Below are 18,694 nucleotides of genomic sequence, written 5' to 3' on the forward strand. Positions count from 1 at the left end.
TTTCTATAATGCACATGCACAGGCAAATACATTGTTTCCAGACAGGTCAAGAGAGAATCTTCACTGATTTTCTTCTGACTCATAGAAATGGTGCCAGTGAAAGTCTTAACTCTCAGCCAGTCATCTGACAGCTTACAGCTACTTTGGTCTGTTTTTTTTTTGAGCTGAAGCTTGAAATTATGCTGCTTCCAGGCCCAGTTCCAGTTTCCCTGTTTTGGTTTTAAGCTTTCTTATTATGAATGAATCATTGATCCAGATATTATCTAAGTCACAAAATTTTATAATTGGTTTCCAATTCTGTGCTGCCAATTACTATCATTCTTAACTATTTAACCACCTAATCAGTTGACATCATTTTTTCACTTACTAAAACTGGAGATTTTTTTTTTAAATAGAAGTCGCCAGAGTTGACAATAATAAAGTCAGAGTAAATTAATAATCTGGGCAACTTTTCAGATTGAAATTTGACAAAAAAAGATATTATATACTTTTGGTCAGTTAACTCCATTAAGAGGAACTTATCCTCATAATCAGTGACACAGAAAGAATACATAAATAGAATCCTCCTAGAACCAAATAGGGTAATACCAAAAAACACCTCAATAACACTAATTATATCAGTAAGTAATTGTACTTCCATGTATCAAGCTACTGTTCAACCATTCAGATTTAAAAAGTTTAAGGACGGCAATATTCTTGTTATAAAACATTAATGTCATTAAGTTTACAACAACGTATAAAGTTAAGGAAAATGAAAATTGCTCACTATTAAGTTAATCATCAGGACATTTTTCTTTTTATAAATCTCCAATTGAATGCAAGGAGTCACAGATTTTAGGTCAACTTTAAAAAGAAATCAAGAGCAAAGGAGAATATTATGTTATGGAAATGTCTTGAAACTGGGCAGATGTTCTCTCTTGGGTTCAGATGGCTTTGAACAGCTGGTTGTTGGCTATTGGGTCTACAGTCACTAGTTTTGAGCAGGCTTCTGTTTTGATCCCTTCTGGGATTCACAATCCTGAGAGACTGTGGTACAGTGCACTGGTGTTAAACTGTGCCACAACCCTGGTAAGATGGCTTCCATTAGAAGTTGGCAGCATATCTGCTTCACACACACATGTAAAAACGTCCAAGCTACTTTTTCTCATTGAGCTCCCAAAATATATCACATTCAATTGTTTCCAGAACTGGTAAATATTACAGATTAAAGTACTTTCACACAATAAATCATATTTAAAATATTCAGCAAGATTCTATTTAAACCCAAGTTACTATAAAATAGAAAATTTTCAGAACTGTAATTAACTAAATTCTTCTTCGTGAAAAAATACACAGTCCATATATATGAACACAGACATTTGGAAAACTCACATAAAAGAATCCAAGTGGTCCAGATATATATGGCATTTTTATTCCCAAAAGATACTTGACTTGCGAAGTCACAACATGGGTGGCAGCCCCAGTTGTCATTGCACTGATCACAGGCTCCGTAAGCAGGAATGTGGCACTGCCCAGCTGTAACACAAACATGGCCACCTAAGAGGACAAAGAAACAGTCAGAGGATAGTTCAGGTGAAAGTTCTCAAGGCACCTAAAGGAAAGAATATCTGACACATTTTCATTTTCATTTTACATAGAATTGACGTGTAATGGGTTTCTTAAATTTTAATTCAATATGTTGGGTTCTCTTGAGAACATTACTAGGTTTCAAGACTTTCCAAATGTTATTGGGTACAGTGTGCATTTAAACTGGGCAGATGTTAAATTAAAATCAACACAATATTGTTTTCTGAATATTGACTTTTTCCTTTTTTGTCTTTTTCTAATCCTGCATGTTTAAAAAGTGTGTGTGTTGTGGGGAGGGAGGGTGATATGCTCAAATCAGTTTGGATGTGGATTCCTATGGAAGAAAAATAAAATTTGCATTACCATATCTATACTTTTTTAAAAAAATCAAAGGAACATGCATGATACTGGTTGATGCCCACTGGACTTAAAACTTCAAAAGCATTAAAGGGAGAAAGTGATTTTATTTTCTTAGATCTCAATATTTAAATTTTATACTAATATTAAGGATTTTTAAGTGAATCCCTTAATATACGAACATATCGGCTCCTTTTTACCAATAATATGCATGATAATGATTCTACTCTGGCTAGCCAACTCCATGATTCTGACCATGCAACATTTTATGAGAAAATAAATTTCATATAATATATTTCAACTGTTTATAGTAATGCTGATGTTCTGGGCTAATGCCAAAAACCTCTGACATACATTATCAAGGTTCACTAGCATAGTACTATTTGGAAATGCTTGTATAAACACCATGTGTTCTTCATAAATTGAATGCATCTCAGATTTCAGGTCGTTTTTTAGAAGTGACCTTCAAATATATTTTTTTAAAAAACGTGAGAGCATAGGAAACAAATATACATGCAAGTGGATGGAATATGGCATTGAATATAGTGTGCACTTCAAGTTATGTTGGTTTGTATGCAATCTGGCTCTTACATAACACCATATTGACTATTTGTCAATTCAATGAGTACTTATCGAATGTCTACAAGGGGATAGGCCCAGGATTGCTGTAGAATACAGAGATGAAGATACGAGTCACACATTAAAAGACTGTATAAATAGAAGTGAAATTAGGATATTGAAAGAGAAGAATGTTGACTGGAACCATAAAGGAGATTTAACACCAGCATGTGGAAGGTGAAGTCCAAAAAATGACCGGTGGAACCTGAGATGCTAATAAAAGCCCTGTTGTGTTTGTTGCTCAGCATATACAAGTTAGGGGAGAGGACTAAATTGCTCATGACACTAAGAAAACAACCAAATGCTGTCTAGGAAGAGCAGAAAAAAGCTCTGCATGACCAGACAACCTGAGAGAAAATAGTATCAGATGATGGCTATGAAGGTATGGGTTGTAAAATTTGGAATAGAAAGCCCTCCTCCATACTATTATTAGTTAAAAAACTAATGAGCAATGACAAAAAAGGCAAATATATGGATGAGTCTTGAATTCATATTGTAAGAAAAATCAGATTTTCAGAAAAGGCTACCGCATGATTCTATCTAGATAACTTAAAAAAAGGGCAAAACTATTGGGGACAGCAAACAAATGAGTAGTTTTCAGGAATTTGAAAATGGTGGAACGTGTCTGAAGTGAAATGTGTTTTTAGGACAGCGAAACTGTTCTGTATGACACTGTCTGGTGGACATGTGACACTATACATTGTTAAAACCCATGGATCTTATTAACAGCATGAGTGTGAAACTTGACATGCACAAATTTAAAATAAATTACTTCGGAGGGATTCTCAAGTGACCTTGAAGAGACAAAACCATCTTAGAAAAAAAAAGAACAAATGCATACCATGTTTATAGCAGTCCAATTCACAATAGCCAAACTGTGGAAGTAGCTTAGGTGACTATCAATGGATAAATGTATAAAGAAAATGTGGTATATATACCCAATGATGTTTTATTCAACCATAAAGAAAAATAAAATTACGTCATTTGCAGTAAAACAATAAGTGAAATAAGTAAAACAGTAAGTGAAATAATCCAAACTCAGAAAGTCAAAGACTGTATTTTTTTTTTCTCATATGTGGAAGCTAGAGAGGAAAAAAGAAAAGAAAGGTTAAGAGAGATCAGTAGAGTTGAGGAAAATTAAATGGAGATCAGTAGGCTAGAGGAAAGGAAGGGAGGAGGTTAAGGACAGGGGAAAAACTGGGGAATAATATTGGCTAAACTATATTGCTATATCAGTTGCATGTATGAATATGTAACAATGATTCCCACTATTCTGTACAAATATAATACACCAATAAAAATATGAAAAAGAGGGGGAAAGAAAAGAACAAATGTAGAGGACTCCTGATTCCTCATTTTAAAACTTAATACAAAGCAATAGTAATCAAAAGAGTGTGGCACTGTCATTAAAATATACACATAGAGAAATGAAAAAAGCTATGAAATGCAAAAAAAATGAAGTCGGACCTTCACCTAACACCATATATAAAAGCTAACAGAAAACCAATAGAGGATCTAAACATAAAACCTAAACAGTAAAACTCTTAGAAGAAAATACAGGATAGAAGCATCAGGAATTTGAATTTGGCAGTTATTTCTTAGATATGACACGAAAGGCACAGGTAACAAAAAAAAATTGACAAACTGGACTTCATGGAAAGTTTTAAAAATTGTTTATCAAAAGACACTATGAGCAATATAAAAAGGCATTCCACAGAATGAATAAAAAATGTTTTCAATTGATATCCGACAGGGGATTAATATCCAGAATGTGTAAACTGACCCTAAAACTTGACAATATATAAAAAAAATTGATTTTAAAATGGGTAAAGGATTTGAACAGATCTTTCTCCAAAAAGATATATAAATGGCTAAGAACTACATAGAAAACATTCAACATCACTAATAATTAGAGAAATGCAAATCAAAGCTACAATGAGATGCCACCTCGTGTTCATTAAGAGGACTACTATCAAACACACACACACACACACACACACACACACACACACAGACAATAGCTAGTTTGGGTAAGGATATAGGCAAATTGGAATTTTCATGCAATGTTGATAGAAAGAAAAATGGTACAACGACTATGAAAAACAGTATGGGAATTCCTTGAAAAGTTAAAAATAGAATTACTATGTCATCTAGCGTTTTATTTCTGGGTATGAACCCCAAAGAATTGAAAGCAGGATCTTGAAGAAATATTTATACATCCATGCTTATTGTTGCATTAGTAAGATGTTAACAACAGGGAAACTTAGTGGGGTATATGGCAACTTTCTATATTATCTTTGCAAAGGAAGGAAGGAAGGGAGGGAGGGAGGAAGGGAGGGAGGGGTGAGTCACTGGATTCCCCAGCAAGAAGGGAACACTGCAGGAAAGGGTTAGCTCTGTGCCTTGATACTTAAGGCAAAATTCAACAGAGAAAGTATTAGAAAGCACCCCAGAAAGACAGGAGAGAATGCATGTAAAACAGCTCAGCATGGGACGTGTCCATAGCACACAGAGCTGCTAGTTTAGAAGGAGCAAAACTAGCCAATAGGGAGCAATAGAAAATAAGACAAGAACATTGAAGTCAGAATACAGAGCGATGTAAAAGTAGTAAAAAGGGAGTTTTGCAGGAGTGAGTGACATCACTCTCCCATACATTTATTAAACACCTAATTGTGCCAAGAAATATGCTGCACACTGGCTCACACATCAGAGGGGTGCTTTGGTAGGATTGGTGTCATGACAGAAAGTGGGATGAATGGCTATTTAAAAGGCTAGCATAAGAATAGCTAGAGCCAAAAGGACAAGGACACTGAAACCAGACAGCAGGAAAGGAGGGCAGAGGTGAACCAGATCACCTGGTAGGCAAACCAAGGATGTGTTTTAGAAACAAGCATGATTTTTTATTTTTGGTTATTGTAAAATATATCCAAAATTCACTAACCTTAAGAATTGTTCTTATTTGTAATTATCTACGTGATTGAAGGGGGCACCACGATCTTTTCTGTTCTTGGACTTTTCAAGACATTACTAGGCTCTGAAGCGCCAGAAATACATGACTTCACTCTTCTGCCTGCCTTCCTGCCCCAGCTGAAGAAAACAACTGTGTGGTTGTAAAATGGGATGGTTGAAGTGTGATGTGGAAAGACACAGGGGAACAGACAGCTGAAGGAGTAGTGTAGCTGTATTTTTACCTTCCAGCAGTATAAGTAGTAACTGAGAAGAGGGGAGAGATTTCATTGACTAGATCGCTACATTTGAGGAAGATGGAGCTAACAGGATACACCACCAACTGGAAATTTAGAAATTTGCATTAAGAGCTGTGTTACAGTTTTAAAAAAAAATAGACATATACATTTACTATCTTCAGATGAAGAATGGAGGGAGAGAGTGGTAAATCTGAAAAAGTAGGAAAAAAAAATCTTAATTTTGGTATTTAACATAGTGCTGCCACTAACATTTAATTGACCTTTTTCCCTTCTAATTTCTTCAACTCACATATATTAAGCACCAGCTGCTAGAATTATAAACAGTCTCTGTTCCATGGAGACTGACAATGTAGAAAGGGAGGCAAATATGTAAAAAAAAAAAAATTTCTGGTAGGTTGAGAAGTCCTAAAATGTAAAACATATGGAAGATTGGAGATGTCCCCAGAAGCTTCTTCGAGATGAGTATATTTGAGCTGAAACTTGAATGACAAGAAAGAGTCACACAAGTGGACTCAGAAGGAGCCTTGAAGCCATCCACCACCTGGCACACACCTGCCTTAACGTTAAGAAGGTCAAATGTGGGAAAGAGCTGGCCCAATGCCTGGCTCTACAAGATGGCGGATTAAGTTACTTTGCTTCCTTTCTTAGTACTGGTATAGAAATCTGCACAGCATAGCAGTTTTGAGACTCCTACTCGCCAATTCCTAATTATAAGATTCTAAATAATCCACTTTACCTTTCAGTATCTTCATATGCACAGTGGCGAAAACATGTCAGTGAAGACTGACTATATGAATACATGCAATAGGCTTAGAACAGAGCTGGGCATATGGTAGGATAATAAATATTATTTTTGAACATGAGACATTTTTCTTTTTATGAATTTTGAAGAATGTTATACTTCTAATTTTATGAAGCTTTTTATTTCTTAGTTTTTCCAGGTACAAACCCAGCTGGAAAGATTTAGATTAAACACATTAATGACTTCCTGACTAAAATGGTTGTGAAATAATGAAACATTATTATTTTTGAAGTTGTCCTCCTCTTGCATTACAAAAGAATGATATTGACAATTTTTCTGGAAAAAAAATAAATATGACGTATATAGGTATGATGGGCAGGTTAAATTTGAGCATCATTGGTTCTTCCTATACTCTTGATCTTATTTAATACAAAACATAAAAGTTCAGTATGAAACCAAACATAATTATTAGAGAATCTCCTATTTAGGTCTGTAGTTTCTTTATCATCCCTAGAGGTAGAAGATCATGTTTTTCCAAAATGCAGTGGTACAATAATCCAAGACTCTTACACTGAACCCCCCACCTTGTGTCACCCAATGCTGATGCAACTTTCAAACAAAGAAAGCCGTGTATCCCTTATCCTCCAGGGCAGAAATCTTGTCCTTTGGTTGCTTCAGAAAAGTAGAGCTTGGGGAAATTTCCAGAAGTAAATGGGCAGAGGACAATTCCAGACCTCTCTCAGTTCTTGGAAAAAGAAATGGGCAAAGTGCCCATTGTAGAGAGAATAGTAAAAGCTACAGGGAGAAGAAACAATGTTTTTAAAAGTGCACTGACTTTTATTAAGTGTTTGTTTCCCCACCAGAAATGTTTATTGATACTGGCATTTCAAAAGGCTCTACCTTGCCTTGATGTTAACACCTCATTGCTGTGAGTGTGCAAGCAATCTCTCTCTCTCTTGGCCGCTACTGTCTTTTGGCTAGAAAATGTGTCTTTTATTCATTTTTTTTTTCCTTCTAAAGTAATACCAATAACACAAAATTGCATCAGTTACACCAAAAGACTATCTTGGCAAATGAGATATTTAATGTGTCTTACAAATGGATGGTAGGAATAGGAACCAAAATAATTACATCACAGTCCATTTAGTCACTGTATGATCCAATCAGAAATTACACAAGTTCTAACCACAGAAGTTTCTACTATGTTGTGAAACCACTGCAAAAAAAAATAATAACCTAGACAATTGTTATGGATTATATATGAAGTGTCCCTGAAAGCTCATGTGTAAGACAATGCAAGAATATTCAGAGGTGAAATGATTAGATTATGAGAAGCATGACCTAATCAGTGGATTAATCCACCAATGTGGATTATCTGGGTGGTAACCTTAGGCAGGTAGGGTGCGACTGGAGAAGGGAAGAGCCTTTGGGGTATATTCCTGGTAAGTGGAGCTCTCTCTCTGCTTCCTGGTGCAAGGTCCTGAGCTGCTTTTCTCTGCCACACCCTTCCACCATGTTCTCCTATTGGGCCCAGAACAATAGAGTTCACCATCTATGGACTGAGACCACTGAGACTGTGAGCCTCCTCTAAACTTTGCCTCCTCTACATTGTTCTTATCAGGTCTTTTGATCACAGCAACAAAAATGTTGACTAAAACAGAGATCAACAACAATAAAGTAATGCTGAGTGGAAAGAAGAAAAAAATAGACCTAATTTTTTTAAAAAGGAGGGAATAAATTCATTTTTATAAAATTCTAGAAAATGCAAACTAATCTATAGTGACAGAAAGTAAATGTGGTTGCCAAGGAGTGGGGGTGTAATCAATAGGAATGACAGGAAACCATTACAGATGGTCCAGGAAAAAATGGGGCTGGGAAATGATAAATACCACTATCTTGATGATGATTCCATGGCCTTATACATATGTCAACATTTATCAAATCATACAATTTATATATGTGGAACTTATTAAATGGCAATTATACCTCATTATGACTATTTTTAAAGGCCCATATCTAATGCACAATACAGATACACATCACATTACATTGCTGTGGTTGTATAAGTGCCCTTTATTTATACTAGTAATGTAAATACAGTGTTGAGGGAGAAGAGAGATGGGGATAATTTATTGTACCTGAATGACAATGAGAGAGAGACATTTGGATGCATTTATGTTTAGGACACCCACATATACATCTTACCTAAATGGTCATCAAACACCTACAAAACCATTATTCTGGTGAAGGGAGTCTACAGTAATGCACCATTCTCAGTGCAAAAACAGATCAGATTTTCAAGCATCAAATTATCATAATCAATAAAGTAAAACTTGTAGCTATATCTTGATTGTTATCCTAAGACTGTCTATGCCTTATTTTTCCCAGGTGTTCTTGAAACTTTTTTCACAAAAATTGATCATAATGAAAATATTAGGAAATTAGGTAATAAGAAAATATTCCAAAAAACACGCCCTGATCATGTGCATTAGCACTAGAAATTATTGACAAAAATGAAAAAGAAAAAGGCATATCCACATAAAAATTAAAAACTCTTCTCTTAAAAGACTTTTGGGGCTAACATTGCTGCTGTGGAAGCCCTTCCAGGCCTAGAGGTCTCTTCTCTGGGCACCACCTTGGTTACCTTGCTACTTCCTACTATCTTCATGGTCACTGCTGCTGAACCATAAGTCTCCTGCCAATCAACTGCCACCTGCACCAATACTACCATTGCTGCTGCCTCTGATTCCACGCTGCCAGCCTGAGGTCGCCTGGAGGTCTTCTTTCTGGGTGCTGCTGCCAAAGAAGACACCACTGTCCCAGATGCAACTAAAGCTGATCCCCAGCCTGGTGATGCTGCCCCCACAGCTGCAATTGCAGCCACCGCTGCAGCCGCCTCTACTGCTGACCTGCTGCCTGCAGCTAACAACTACTGCCACTACCACGTCTACCATGGCCTAGAGGACTACTTCAGGGGAGACTCCAAGTTTGATTGCATGTGGCTGCACCCATTTTGGGACACCACCCAGGGCCCTGGGGCCCAGATGACAGCAGGATAACCACCACAAGAGCCTCTATCTGGGGACTCCAGCTAGAACCTGGAGGAGACTGGGGTCTTCCTGCTAAGAGTGATGGTGGCCCTTGTCTTGCTGTTGCATCGTGGGGTTGCTCCTTTGCATTAGTGTATCCCTAGTGGTCTTTCTACAAGTAGGAGCAACAATTGAGATATTGGGACTGCAGCATAGCCAAGCCTGAGTTATGTGAAGCTCAGATTGGTGGAATAGAGACTGGGTTTTCGAGGGCTGATCTGGGTTTGGTGATCCCCAGAAATGTCAAAGACAGGCTGAGAAACTGTTGAACACTGACAGAGACAGTTTAACTTTCCAGGAAGATTTATTTTATTTTATTTTTTGATTTGCTAATCTCTCTACCATATTTGGAATAGGATGTTTTTTATGCATCAGTGTTTGGAGGACAATGATACATGAATGTTGTTTTGCATTTTTGTTGTATTCTTATGTCTTTAATTTTTTATCTTTGTTCATATTCTTCCTCTCTCTTGTCTGTTTTCTTGGATTTTCTTTCCAACTTTTCTCTAACCAACATTCAATCTCTGTCAGCTCCTCTTTCACTCTTCCTGTGAATTTTTACTTCTAGCTTCTCTCTTTCTCCTTCACGAATATTGCATATTACACTATCTCTGTTCTCTCATCCACCATTTGAAGTTGTAAACCATTTTAACAAATTTTCTATTTATACAATAGATTGCTATTGAACTCATCATTTTGGTTTAATGAGAGAAAGCAGTAGGTGCCTTAGTGAGAATTATTAGATTTAAGGCTATATATTATGTTCACTGGATGCTGTTGATATTGGCCTCACCATTAAAGGCAAAGAGTTAGAAACCTTTCGGAACACTGTAGGTCTAGAGGGTATAATGTATGCTACCTTAGATCCATATTTTTAGATGGGAAAACACACATACAACATCAAAAAAAAATAAGGGAATAAAGTGCCCCAAACCAACCAAGACACTTCAACAACAGAAGCCACTGATAACACAGTAGAAGAAATGTCTAAGAAGGAGTTCAGATTGTACATAGTTAAATTGATATATGAAGTAAAGGATAGTATAAGGAGTGAAATTAAAGAAAAAATACAGGAAGTGAAAGACCACTTCAATAAAGAGATCATGAAAAAAAAACCCAAGCAGAACTAATCAAAATGAAAGAATCAATAAACCAAATTATAAATTCAATAGAAAGCCTCACCAACCAATAGACCACTTGGAGTACAGAACCTCAGACAATGAAGACAAATATATAATATATAATCTTGAAGGTAGAATTGACCATGCAGAGAAGATGGTAAGAAACCATGAACAGAGCATCCAAAAATTATGGGATAACATGAAAAGACCAAACTTAAGAGGTATCAGAATAGATGAAGGAGTGGATATACAAACCAAAGGAATACACCATCTTTTAAATGATATAATAGCAGAAAATTTCCCAAACCTAAAGAATGGAATAAAAATCAAATACAAGAGGCTTACAGGACACCAAATGAACAAAATTATAGCAGACTCACACCAAGACACATTATAAAAATAATGACAGAGAAAAAAGATAAATCTTAAAGGCTGTGAGAGAAAAAAAAATTACGCATGGGGGGAAATAATTCGGATGTGGGGATGAGGGGATGTGGGGATAGGAAAGATAGTAGAATGCCATTACTTTCTTCTAAAACTGTACAAGGCTAGCTAAAATTAAACAGGTAGACATACTCAAATCATTAAAATGATATTAAAGGATATCGTCAAAGTGAAAAAAGTACAGAGTTGTGTGAGGGAAAAATGGATAAATGAAAGCACAATCAGGGGAGGGTCTTGAGAATCAAAAGAAAAGAAGGCCAAAAAGGAAATGCACTGATATATCACAGAACTCTTATTATCAGTAAAAGAAGATAAGTTCATCACTTCAGTGTGTTGCCAGATGTTGAAGCCCCTCAAGACCCTGCTTCTGTGACTTCCTGGAATACCAAATGCAATCCATGTCTTTATGGCATAACGTCCTGAGAGGAGGCTATGTGTTACTTGCAGCTGAGAGCATTTCTAGAGTACACACTCTAGGGATCAGATCAGATGTGATTGTTAGAGACACCTTAACCATATATTTTTATTCACCTAAATTATCTCATCTATTGGGTCTTGTGGGGTGGGGAACACCTGAGAACAAATGATGTTTAAGAACAATACCACACAAATTAGTGTAACAGAAAGCAAACAAGCAAACAACACCAGTGTTTATAGAACTCAGATACAAGTCACTTCCCTCCTAGTCAGTGAATTTCAAGTAAGCAGGAAAGAAAAATTGACTAAGGAGCTGGATCCAAGAGATCTAAAAGACTCCAAGGATCTGGATGACAATGGACAGATAAGTTTGGAGGTCAAATAAAGTCCAGCCATCTGTTAGAAAATTGGCTAAAACATAGGTCACATACCCAGGACCAGAGCTAACGGGGAAGAAAAGCAGATGTTTGATGAAGTTATAAGAGAAAGCATGCAACTATCTGGATCTGGTTTGACATGTAGTAAAAGGCCATGAAAATGAAATTATTTTTATTATCTTTAATAATATCCTGTATTACTCTTATAATTCTAGGGAGTTTCAATCTGGAAAATGAGATTTACTTTTTATGTTAGAATCCTGGCTTCTACTTTTCTGTTTTATCATTTAAATCCTTAACCCAAATATGCTTAGAAAATAATAAAACACCTGATTATTGCTTTGGACTTAGGAAAATGGTTAAAATGAGACTAAGCAGATTATTTATGGTCTTCTTGCTGATTATGTATTCTTATAGACATTTAATATAGTAATATGCACCTAAAACTATTTGTTCCATGATGTATAGAATAAAAGAAAGTTGAAATTTATTATAACTCATAAATTCAATGAGAAACATGAATGGAAAGCAACAGAACAAGGAGAAGAAATATTGTCTTTGCCATCTTAGTACAAACATTTTTATTTTGCATGTACAAAAATTAAGGGAAACCTATATCCAATCCAATGCAGCACATCCATGTTTAATCACCAGCTAGCATGGCTGATTGTTTCTAAAATGAAGACAGATGACAGGTATTTCACAGCCTCACACAGACAAAATGAGAAGGAAAGAGACACTCAGCCAGCCAGCCTGTGAAGTCTTGGAACACACTGACGTCATCCATGTTTGAAAAAACAAAGATTACAGAACCCCCAGGCAACCAGACCTATGCCTTGGAAAATACCAACTGGTCCATCTCTTTGAAAAAGATGCTACTCAGATAGTGTGTTTTTCTCATAACTGTGAAGACTTAAATTCTTATTCTCATTTCATCTCACATCCATAATTCTTTAGTCTTTTTGACACATTTACAAGGCAATGTAACTCTTAGAGTTTTATTTTTCTTCTAGGTCCCCTCCTTTCTTCTTTCCATCCAATTCCAAGCAATAATCAACTATTTGACTCCCTTCTTGACCTTTACATAATCTTTGACCTTGTAATTATGGCACTGTAAAATAAGAGCTCCTACCAACCCAGAAAACAGTCATTTGGGAAGTTTGTGTACATAGAATTCAATTTACAGTGAGGGAGTAAGCAAAAATGTCTATGAAATAGACAGTTCCCTATCTAATATCCAATGCTTTGTCTATATTTACTTTATAGTCATGTCTGAGTTACCTAATTTTGAACACTGATTAAAAACAGCAAATTACATAGTCTAATATTTTGAAAAAATGACTGTAGCGAACTTGGCAGTAACAGACACACCTAATTTGGAAAGGGGCAAAAACTAATCCAGATCTGAGTCTGATGACCTCAAACTAGCAAACCTGTAACACAAGCTAAGTATCATTTGTAACTGGCGTAGGCAGTATAAAATGTTGGGAAGGATTCTCAAAATCTTATCACATCTCCTTCCCATTATAGGAACTTTAATCATGACATTCCCTTCCAGGGACAATCTGGTCACTGTATGAAAACAAGGATGGTCTGGCTACCTTCCAAGAAAGCCTATTCCACTTTTAATAAACATTTTTTTAGAAGGCTCATTATTAAAAAGCCAGCAACAGCTACTCTGTAACTTCAATTTCTTGATTCTAGCTCTTTCACTTAACCAGCACTTATACAGTAATTATTCTTGGTAGTAGACAATATAGAAGATAAAATACATCTGCCCTTTATCCACCTCGAAAGGCCCATGAACAAGAGCTTCCCTTGCTACTGGGTCCCTTTCTGCCTTCTCAAGCCTCAGTATTACTTACCTGAATCACACCTCCCAGGAAGGAAACAGCTGCAGCAACTCCAATCCTTTGTACCTCAAAGTCAGATAAGCCCAGTACACTGGAGTTGCTCTGCATGGTGAGGTTCCGGCTGCTTTGAGGGACTAGCCGTTCCACAGCATTGGCTGATATTAAGGATGTCAAGGCAAAGGTGCCTAAAAGGAGATGCAGAGAACCTTCAATTAGTAACTCAAGAAAATGATATAATCAAAATTGTTGAATTCTACCATTAAAGTTGATGCCATATTGCAAAGCCAAACAGATCTATGAGAAACAATATCTGTATCCCCACTTCACCTTTCACCCCTCTCTATGAAACAAGTAGATACGTGCGTTCTCTGTATACATACATTCGTTAACAAGCAATCATACTCATCTACCTGCTATGACCTCCTGGGCCATATATTTCCCTTCCTGTCTGCATACTGGCATGGAAAATGTCCTAGGGGCAGTGGTTAAGATTGTGGCCTGCATTTAAATCCAGTACCTCAATTTATCAATAATGTGACCTATAGTGCCTTACTCTGGGTCTAAGTTAGCTCATCCATTAACTGGGGCAATTAATAATACCTATATTTCAGGGTTAGGGGAGAATGTAAAGGAGGTAAGTTCAATGACCTCAGTAAACTCAGTGGTTACATATGAACTCTGATTGAAATGCTCCTATGTAGATGCTACTTATTTTTCAATTCTGGCTGATATTCCATATTCACAAGGATCTATTCCAGTTACTCCTGACCAGGCTTAAATCTTTCTCCCCACTGTGATCTCATAACCAAGTGTAGCTTTATTATAATATAACAATGTCCTATGACTCATAAAATGATTAAATATACATCTACTGCTGTTAGATAAGGCTAGCAATATTTACCAAGAATCACCTTGCCTTCTACATGTGTGGGACCATGTTCAGTGAGTGCCCTTTTCCTGTCAAGAGTTCCTATGCCTGTCATCTTGGTAAAGACTGCCTGAAATGCTACCGCTTGGATGGGGAAATGCTCATTCCCACAGAAAGGCTCAGAAAACTTGGGTTAAAAAAAAAAAAACACTGCTGCACTGTGCAAACATGCCCCCAAACCACTACTTACAATCTTACTTTGCTCCAGGTTATAATGGAGACTGCAAAAAAATGGACTTGGCAACATGTCCATAGAACACAAAGCATGGAGTAGCACAGGGCAAGCAAAACAGGACTCCAACAGATACGAGTCTCAATGGAACATACCTCCCTACACACACACACACACACACACACACACACACACACACACACACACACAATCTTCTTTTCTCAATGGATAAGAGGCTTTAAATAAGAAGGGCAGTATGTGCTGTGGATTTAGAACAAAGTGGCGATTATAGATTCTAATGAAGGTAGCCTTAAGTCCCAGAACTGTCACCCTTCAACCTCCTTATCTGTAAACAGATAGCATTTCTCATCCAATAGGGTTGTTATGAAAATTGGATAATAAAATACAGAACATATCAAATAGCAAACATCTAATCGCATGTGGTTAGCTCCTAATAAATGTTAGGCAGACAATTCTTAGTAAGATTAAGATCAGATTGCTCTCTTATGGTCTGTTATTCTTTACTCTTCTCTTAGAGTTGATGGTCCATAAACATATATGGAAAATTGAAGAGTTCTTTTAGTGAGCAAAGTCATCCTCAATAAATCATAAATAAATCATCTTGATTATTGCCCTCATCCAAAAAAAAAAAGCTTAATTAAGAATGCATCCAGGAATGAATATATCTGATGATGAGAGACAAGATTCTAGCACCCAGGATAGAGACTATTAAGGAAGGAACATTCACAATAGAATCTTATCTTGATAAGATATATTTTTCAGGATGTGCTACAGCAGGTTTGTCCTGAAAGTGAATCAGATGTTGCTTTAAATCTTTAAATCTCCTGGACCACAAAGCAAAATGATTTATAGAGAAGCCCTGAACAAATGACTATAAAACTGAAAACATACAAAAGAGTTAATTTTTTGAGTTTAGGCCTAACTTTCCTAGAATTTGGAGGAAGATAAGAAGGATTTAAATGGTAGAACAGAAAGGGTCATCTACATGTTTTTTGGGGGGGAGAAGATGAGCCTCACCTGGATAGGAGTTCCTTTAGCAAGACTACAGCTTGGCTCTTTCTGAGATAGTGGAGGATGACCAAGGAGCTGGGGCTGCTGCAATGTAAGGATGTTGTGGATGGTCTGCTTTCTCTATTTATGAGCCTCACCCTCGTTTATATCTTCTTCCTACTACCTCTCGGTTTTTTTTGTTATTTTCTCAACTTTTTACCCTAGTCAGGCTTTAAACCCACTAGTGGAAGCAACCCTTAAATACCACTAACCCATTTGGTCACTTAATAGTACTGTGGGTAGCAGGGTCTAATAGGAAGTGAGTATGGGTTCCAGCCTTGGACAGACCCAAGTTTAAATCCTATTCCACTGAATATCAGCCTGTGTTCTTGGTCAATTTACCAACCTCACCCAAATTCCATATTTTTAAATGATGAAAAAAATATCTACTTATAAAAATTGGGAAGAGAATAGATGAAATTTTATATATAAAACATTTTCACAATGTAAACTTTCAGTACAATAATTGTTTGTTTTTATTTCTTATATTATCTTCCTAAGTTTTCTCTAAGTTGTTCATTTTTCTTCTCCCAGAAAAGCCATTTAGATGGCCCTACCTCATCTACCAAAAAATTGTCCAATTTAGAAGACAAGTAAATCTTCTGAATTGTCACATATTGGTTGTTTTCCTTAGTTCTGTTTCCATTGGATTCTTACCCATGTTTCCATCTTTTCCTTTTATAGCCAAAGGAATAAGTTAATTGATTATTTCTTGTCACAGAAATTATATCTATTTTTTACCTTATAGACCATAAGTTTCCTACAGCTGTTAATAATTTATTAAATAATTTGTTAGTTGAGGTCTTATATAAATGGTAATTTCAAAACTACTCAACCAACAAATGTCTTCAGTGATTACCTAGGTAATAAAATTGTTTATGTAAAGGTACATGTACATATTATCAAACTGTGCATTTTTTACTTCGTAATGTAATTATGGCCTATTGGTTTGTTTTGCCTTTTCTTGTGTTAAATAGAGGGAATTCTGTGAGGTCCATTCTGAAGCTATAAGCCAGTCAGCTTTTTCTAAGAACATATTAAAATCTTTCAAAAATGAAAATAAACTATTCAGAAATGAAAAAGCAGGATAATTAACTAATAAGCTTTACGAATTTCTAATTCATTATTGTGTTCTTCTTTTGCATTAATATAAAAGAAAAATTCATTCTAAAACACCACATTGTCAAGAAAAGAAAAAAGAAAAAAACTTAGGCTTTATATTTGGCCACCTCTGAATTGTAAACCATGCACCTCTGACTTTAATTTGTGCCCTCCCAGGAAGTTTTCTGAATTTCAGAGTTTGTGGTTATTTTTATTTTCTTTTTAATCTGAAATATGCAGATAATAATGCCCACTTAATAGGTAAGAAATAGCACAAAGTAACATGTAATGCTCTTAATAAAGTACCTAATGAATAGTATATGGATGGTTTTGAAACTTATGTATACATAAAGATACATGCATATGCATACATATACATTTATATTTTTATATACGTATATATATAATGTTTATATTTTATATACAGGCATGTATATAACAGGGATTCATTATAAGAAATGCATTGTAAGCAATTTCTCTCGGGCAAATACCATCATTCATAATTGTACTTACTCAAACTAAGATAGCTATGGTGTCACTAGGTTATTATTATGGGATCATGTTCTTCTATGTCATTTATTGTTGACTAAAATTTCATTATGTGGCTCTCGACTATGCATATGTGTGTATGTAAAACTTAGAGATTTTGTGAAAATGCTGATTGTATTTCGGTAGGTCTGAGGTAGAAAACCAAGGTTTTGTGTTTCTAACAAACTCCCATGCAATGCAGATTCACGGAGAAGAGTTTAGGTAGCAATACTTTAAATGATGGTTTGCTGTCAATCCTTCCCCATAACAAAGTTATGGATATAAAAAACCAAACATTACACACAAAATATTTTATGAAAAATTTTATGTGTCAATGTGGTAAGCAAAATTATGTCCCCCAAATATGTCTACATGCTAATCCCTAGAACCTGTGAACATGCTATGCTCCTTGGCAAGGAATAATTCATGTTACAGATGAATTAAAGATTGATAATCAGTTGACCTTAATATAAGAGGATTACCCTGGATTGTCCATGTATATCCAATGTAATCACAAGGTTCTTTAAATATGGAAGACGGAGGAAAAAAGATGAGAGTCAGAGAGAGATTTGAAGATGCCACAATGCTGCCTTGAAGGTGTAGGAAACATCTAGAAGACAGGCAAGTCAAGAATACGCATTCCCTCCTAAGATCTTCCAGAAAGGAATGAAGCCCTGCTGACTCAATTTTAGTCCTGGACACTCGTTTCAGATTACTGATTTCCAGAACTGAACAATAACTTTGTATTGTTTTAAGCCACTAAACTCATGCTAATTTATTACAGCAGCATTAGGAAACTAATACAATCAATAACACAAAGTGATCCCTGAAGATATGGTTGCAAAATGATTAGAGGCTAAGATCTGACACTGAGAAAATATTATAGAAATGTGTATATATTTCCATTTTAAAGTACTTTATTAGTATTTAAGATTAAAGTGTCATTTTAATAATAGCTAACTTTATTAAACTTTATGAAGCAAATACTAAATTAGACACTGTTCATCAATGATCTAGTTCTCAGTGTGATTATATGAAATTCAGCAGAAGGGCATCTTACTATTAAGGAAGAACCAAATAGAGATAGCTTTAAAATTTTGTCCA

The 18,694-nt window shown here is 35.8% G+C and overlaps 1 protein-coding gene across 2 annotated transcripts in view; it reads right to left on the reverse strand.

Moving 5' to 3' along the window:
- The window catches only part of Slc26a7 (solute carrier family 26 member 7), a 99,994-nt gene that overhangs the window by 60,570 nt on the left and 20,730 nt on the right, over positions 1 to 18,694 (reverse strand). For both annotated transcript variants that reach the window (XM_026383426.2, XM_026383416.2), the window contains exons 3-4: positions 13,803 to 13,975; positions 1,372 to 1,536 (exon numbers count right to left, since the gene is read on the reverse strand). In XM_026383426.2, the coding sequence (XP_026239211.2) occupies positions 1,372 to 1,536; positions 13,803 to 13,975 (338 nt within the window). The remainder of the gene's footprint in view (positions 1 to 1,371; positions 1,537 to 13,802; positions 13,976 to 18,694) is intronic.

The sequence above is a fragment of the Urocitellus parryii genome, chromosome 7 (assembly GCF_045843805.1).
Source record: "Urocitellus parryii isolate mUroPar1 chromosome 7, mUroPar1.hap1, whole genome shotgun sequence".
In the NCBI taxonomy this organism is placed as follows: domain Eukaryota; kingdom Metazoa; phylum Chordata; class Mammalia; order Rodentia; family Sciuridae; genus Urocitellus; species Urocitellus parryii.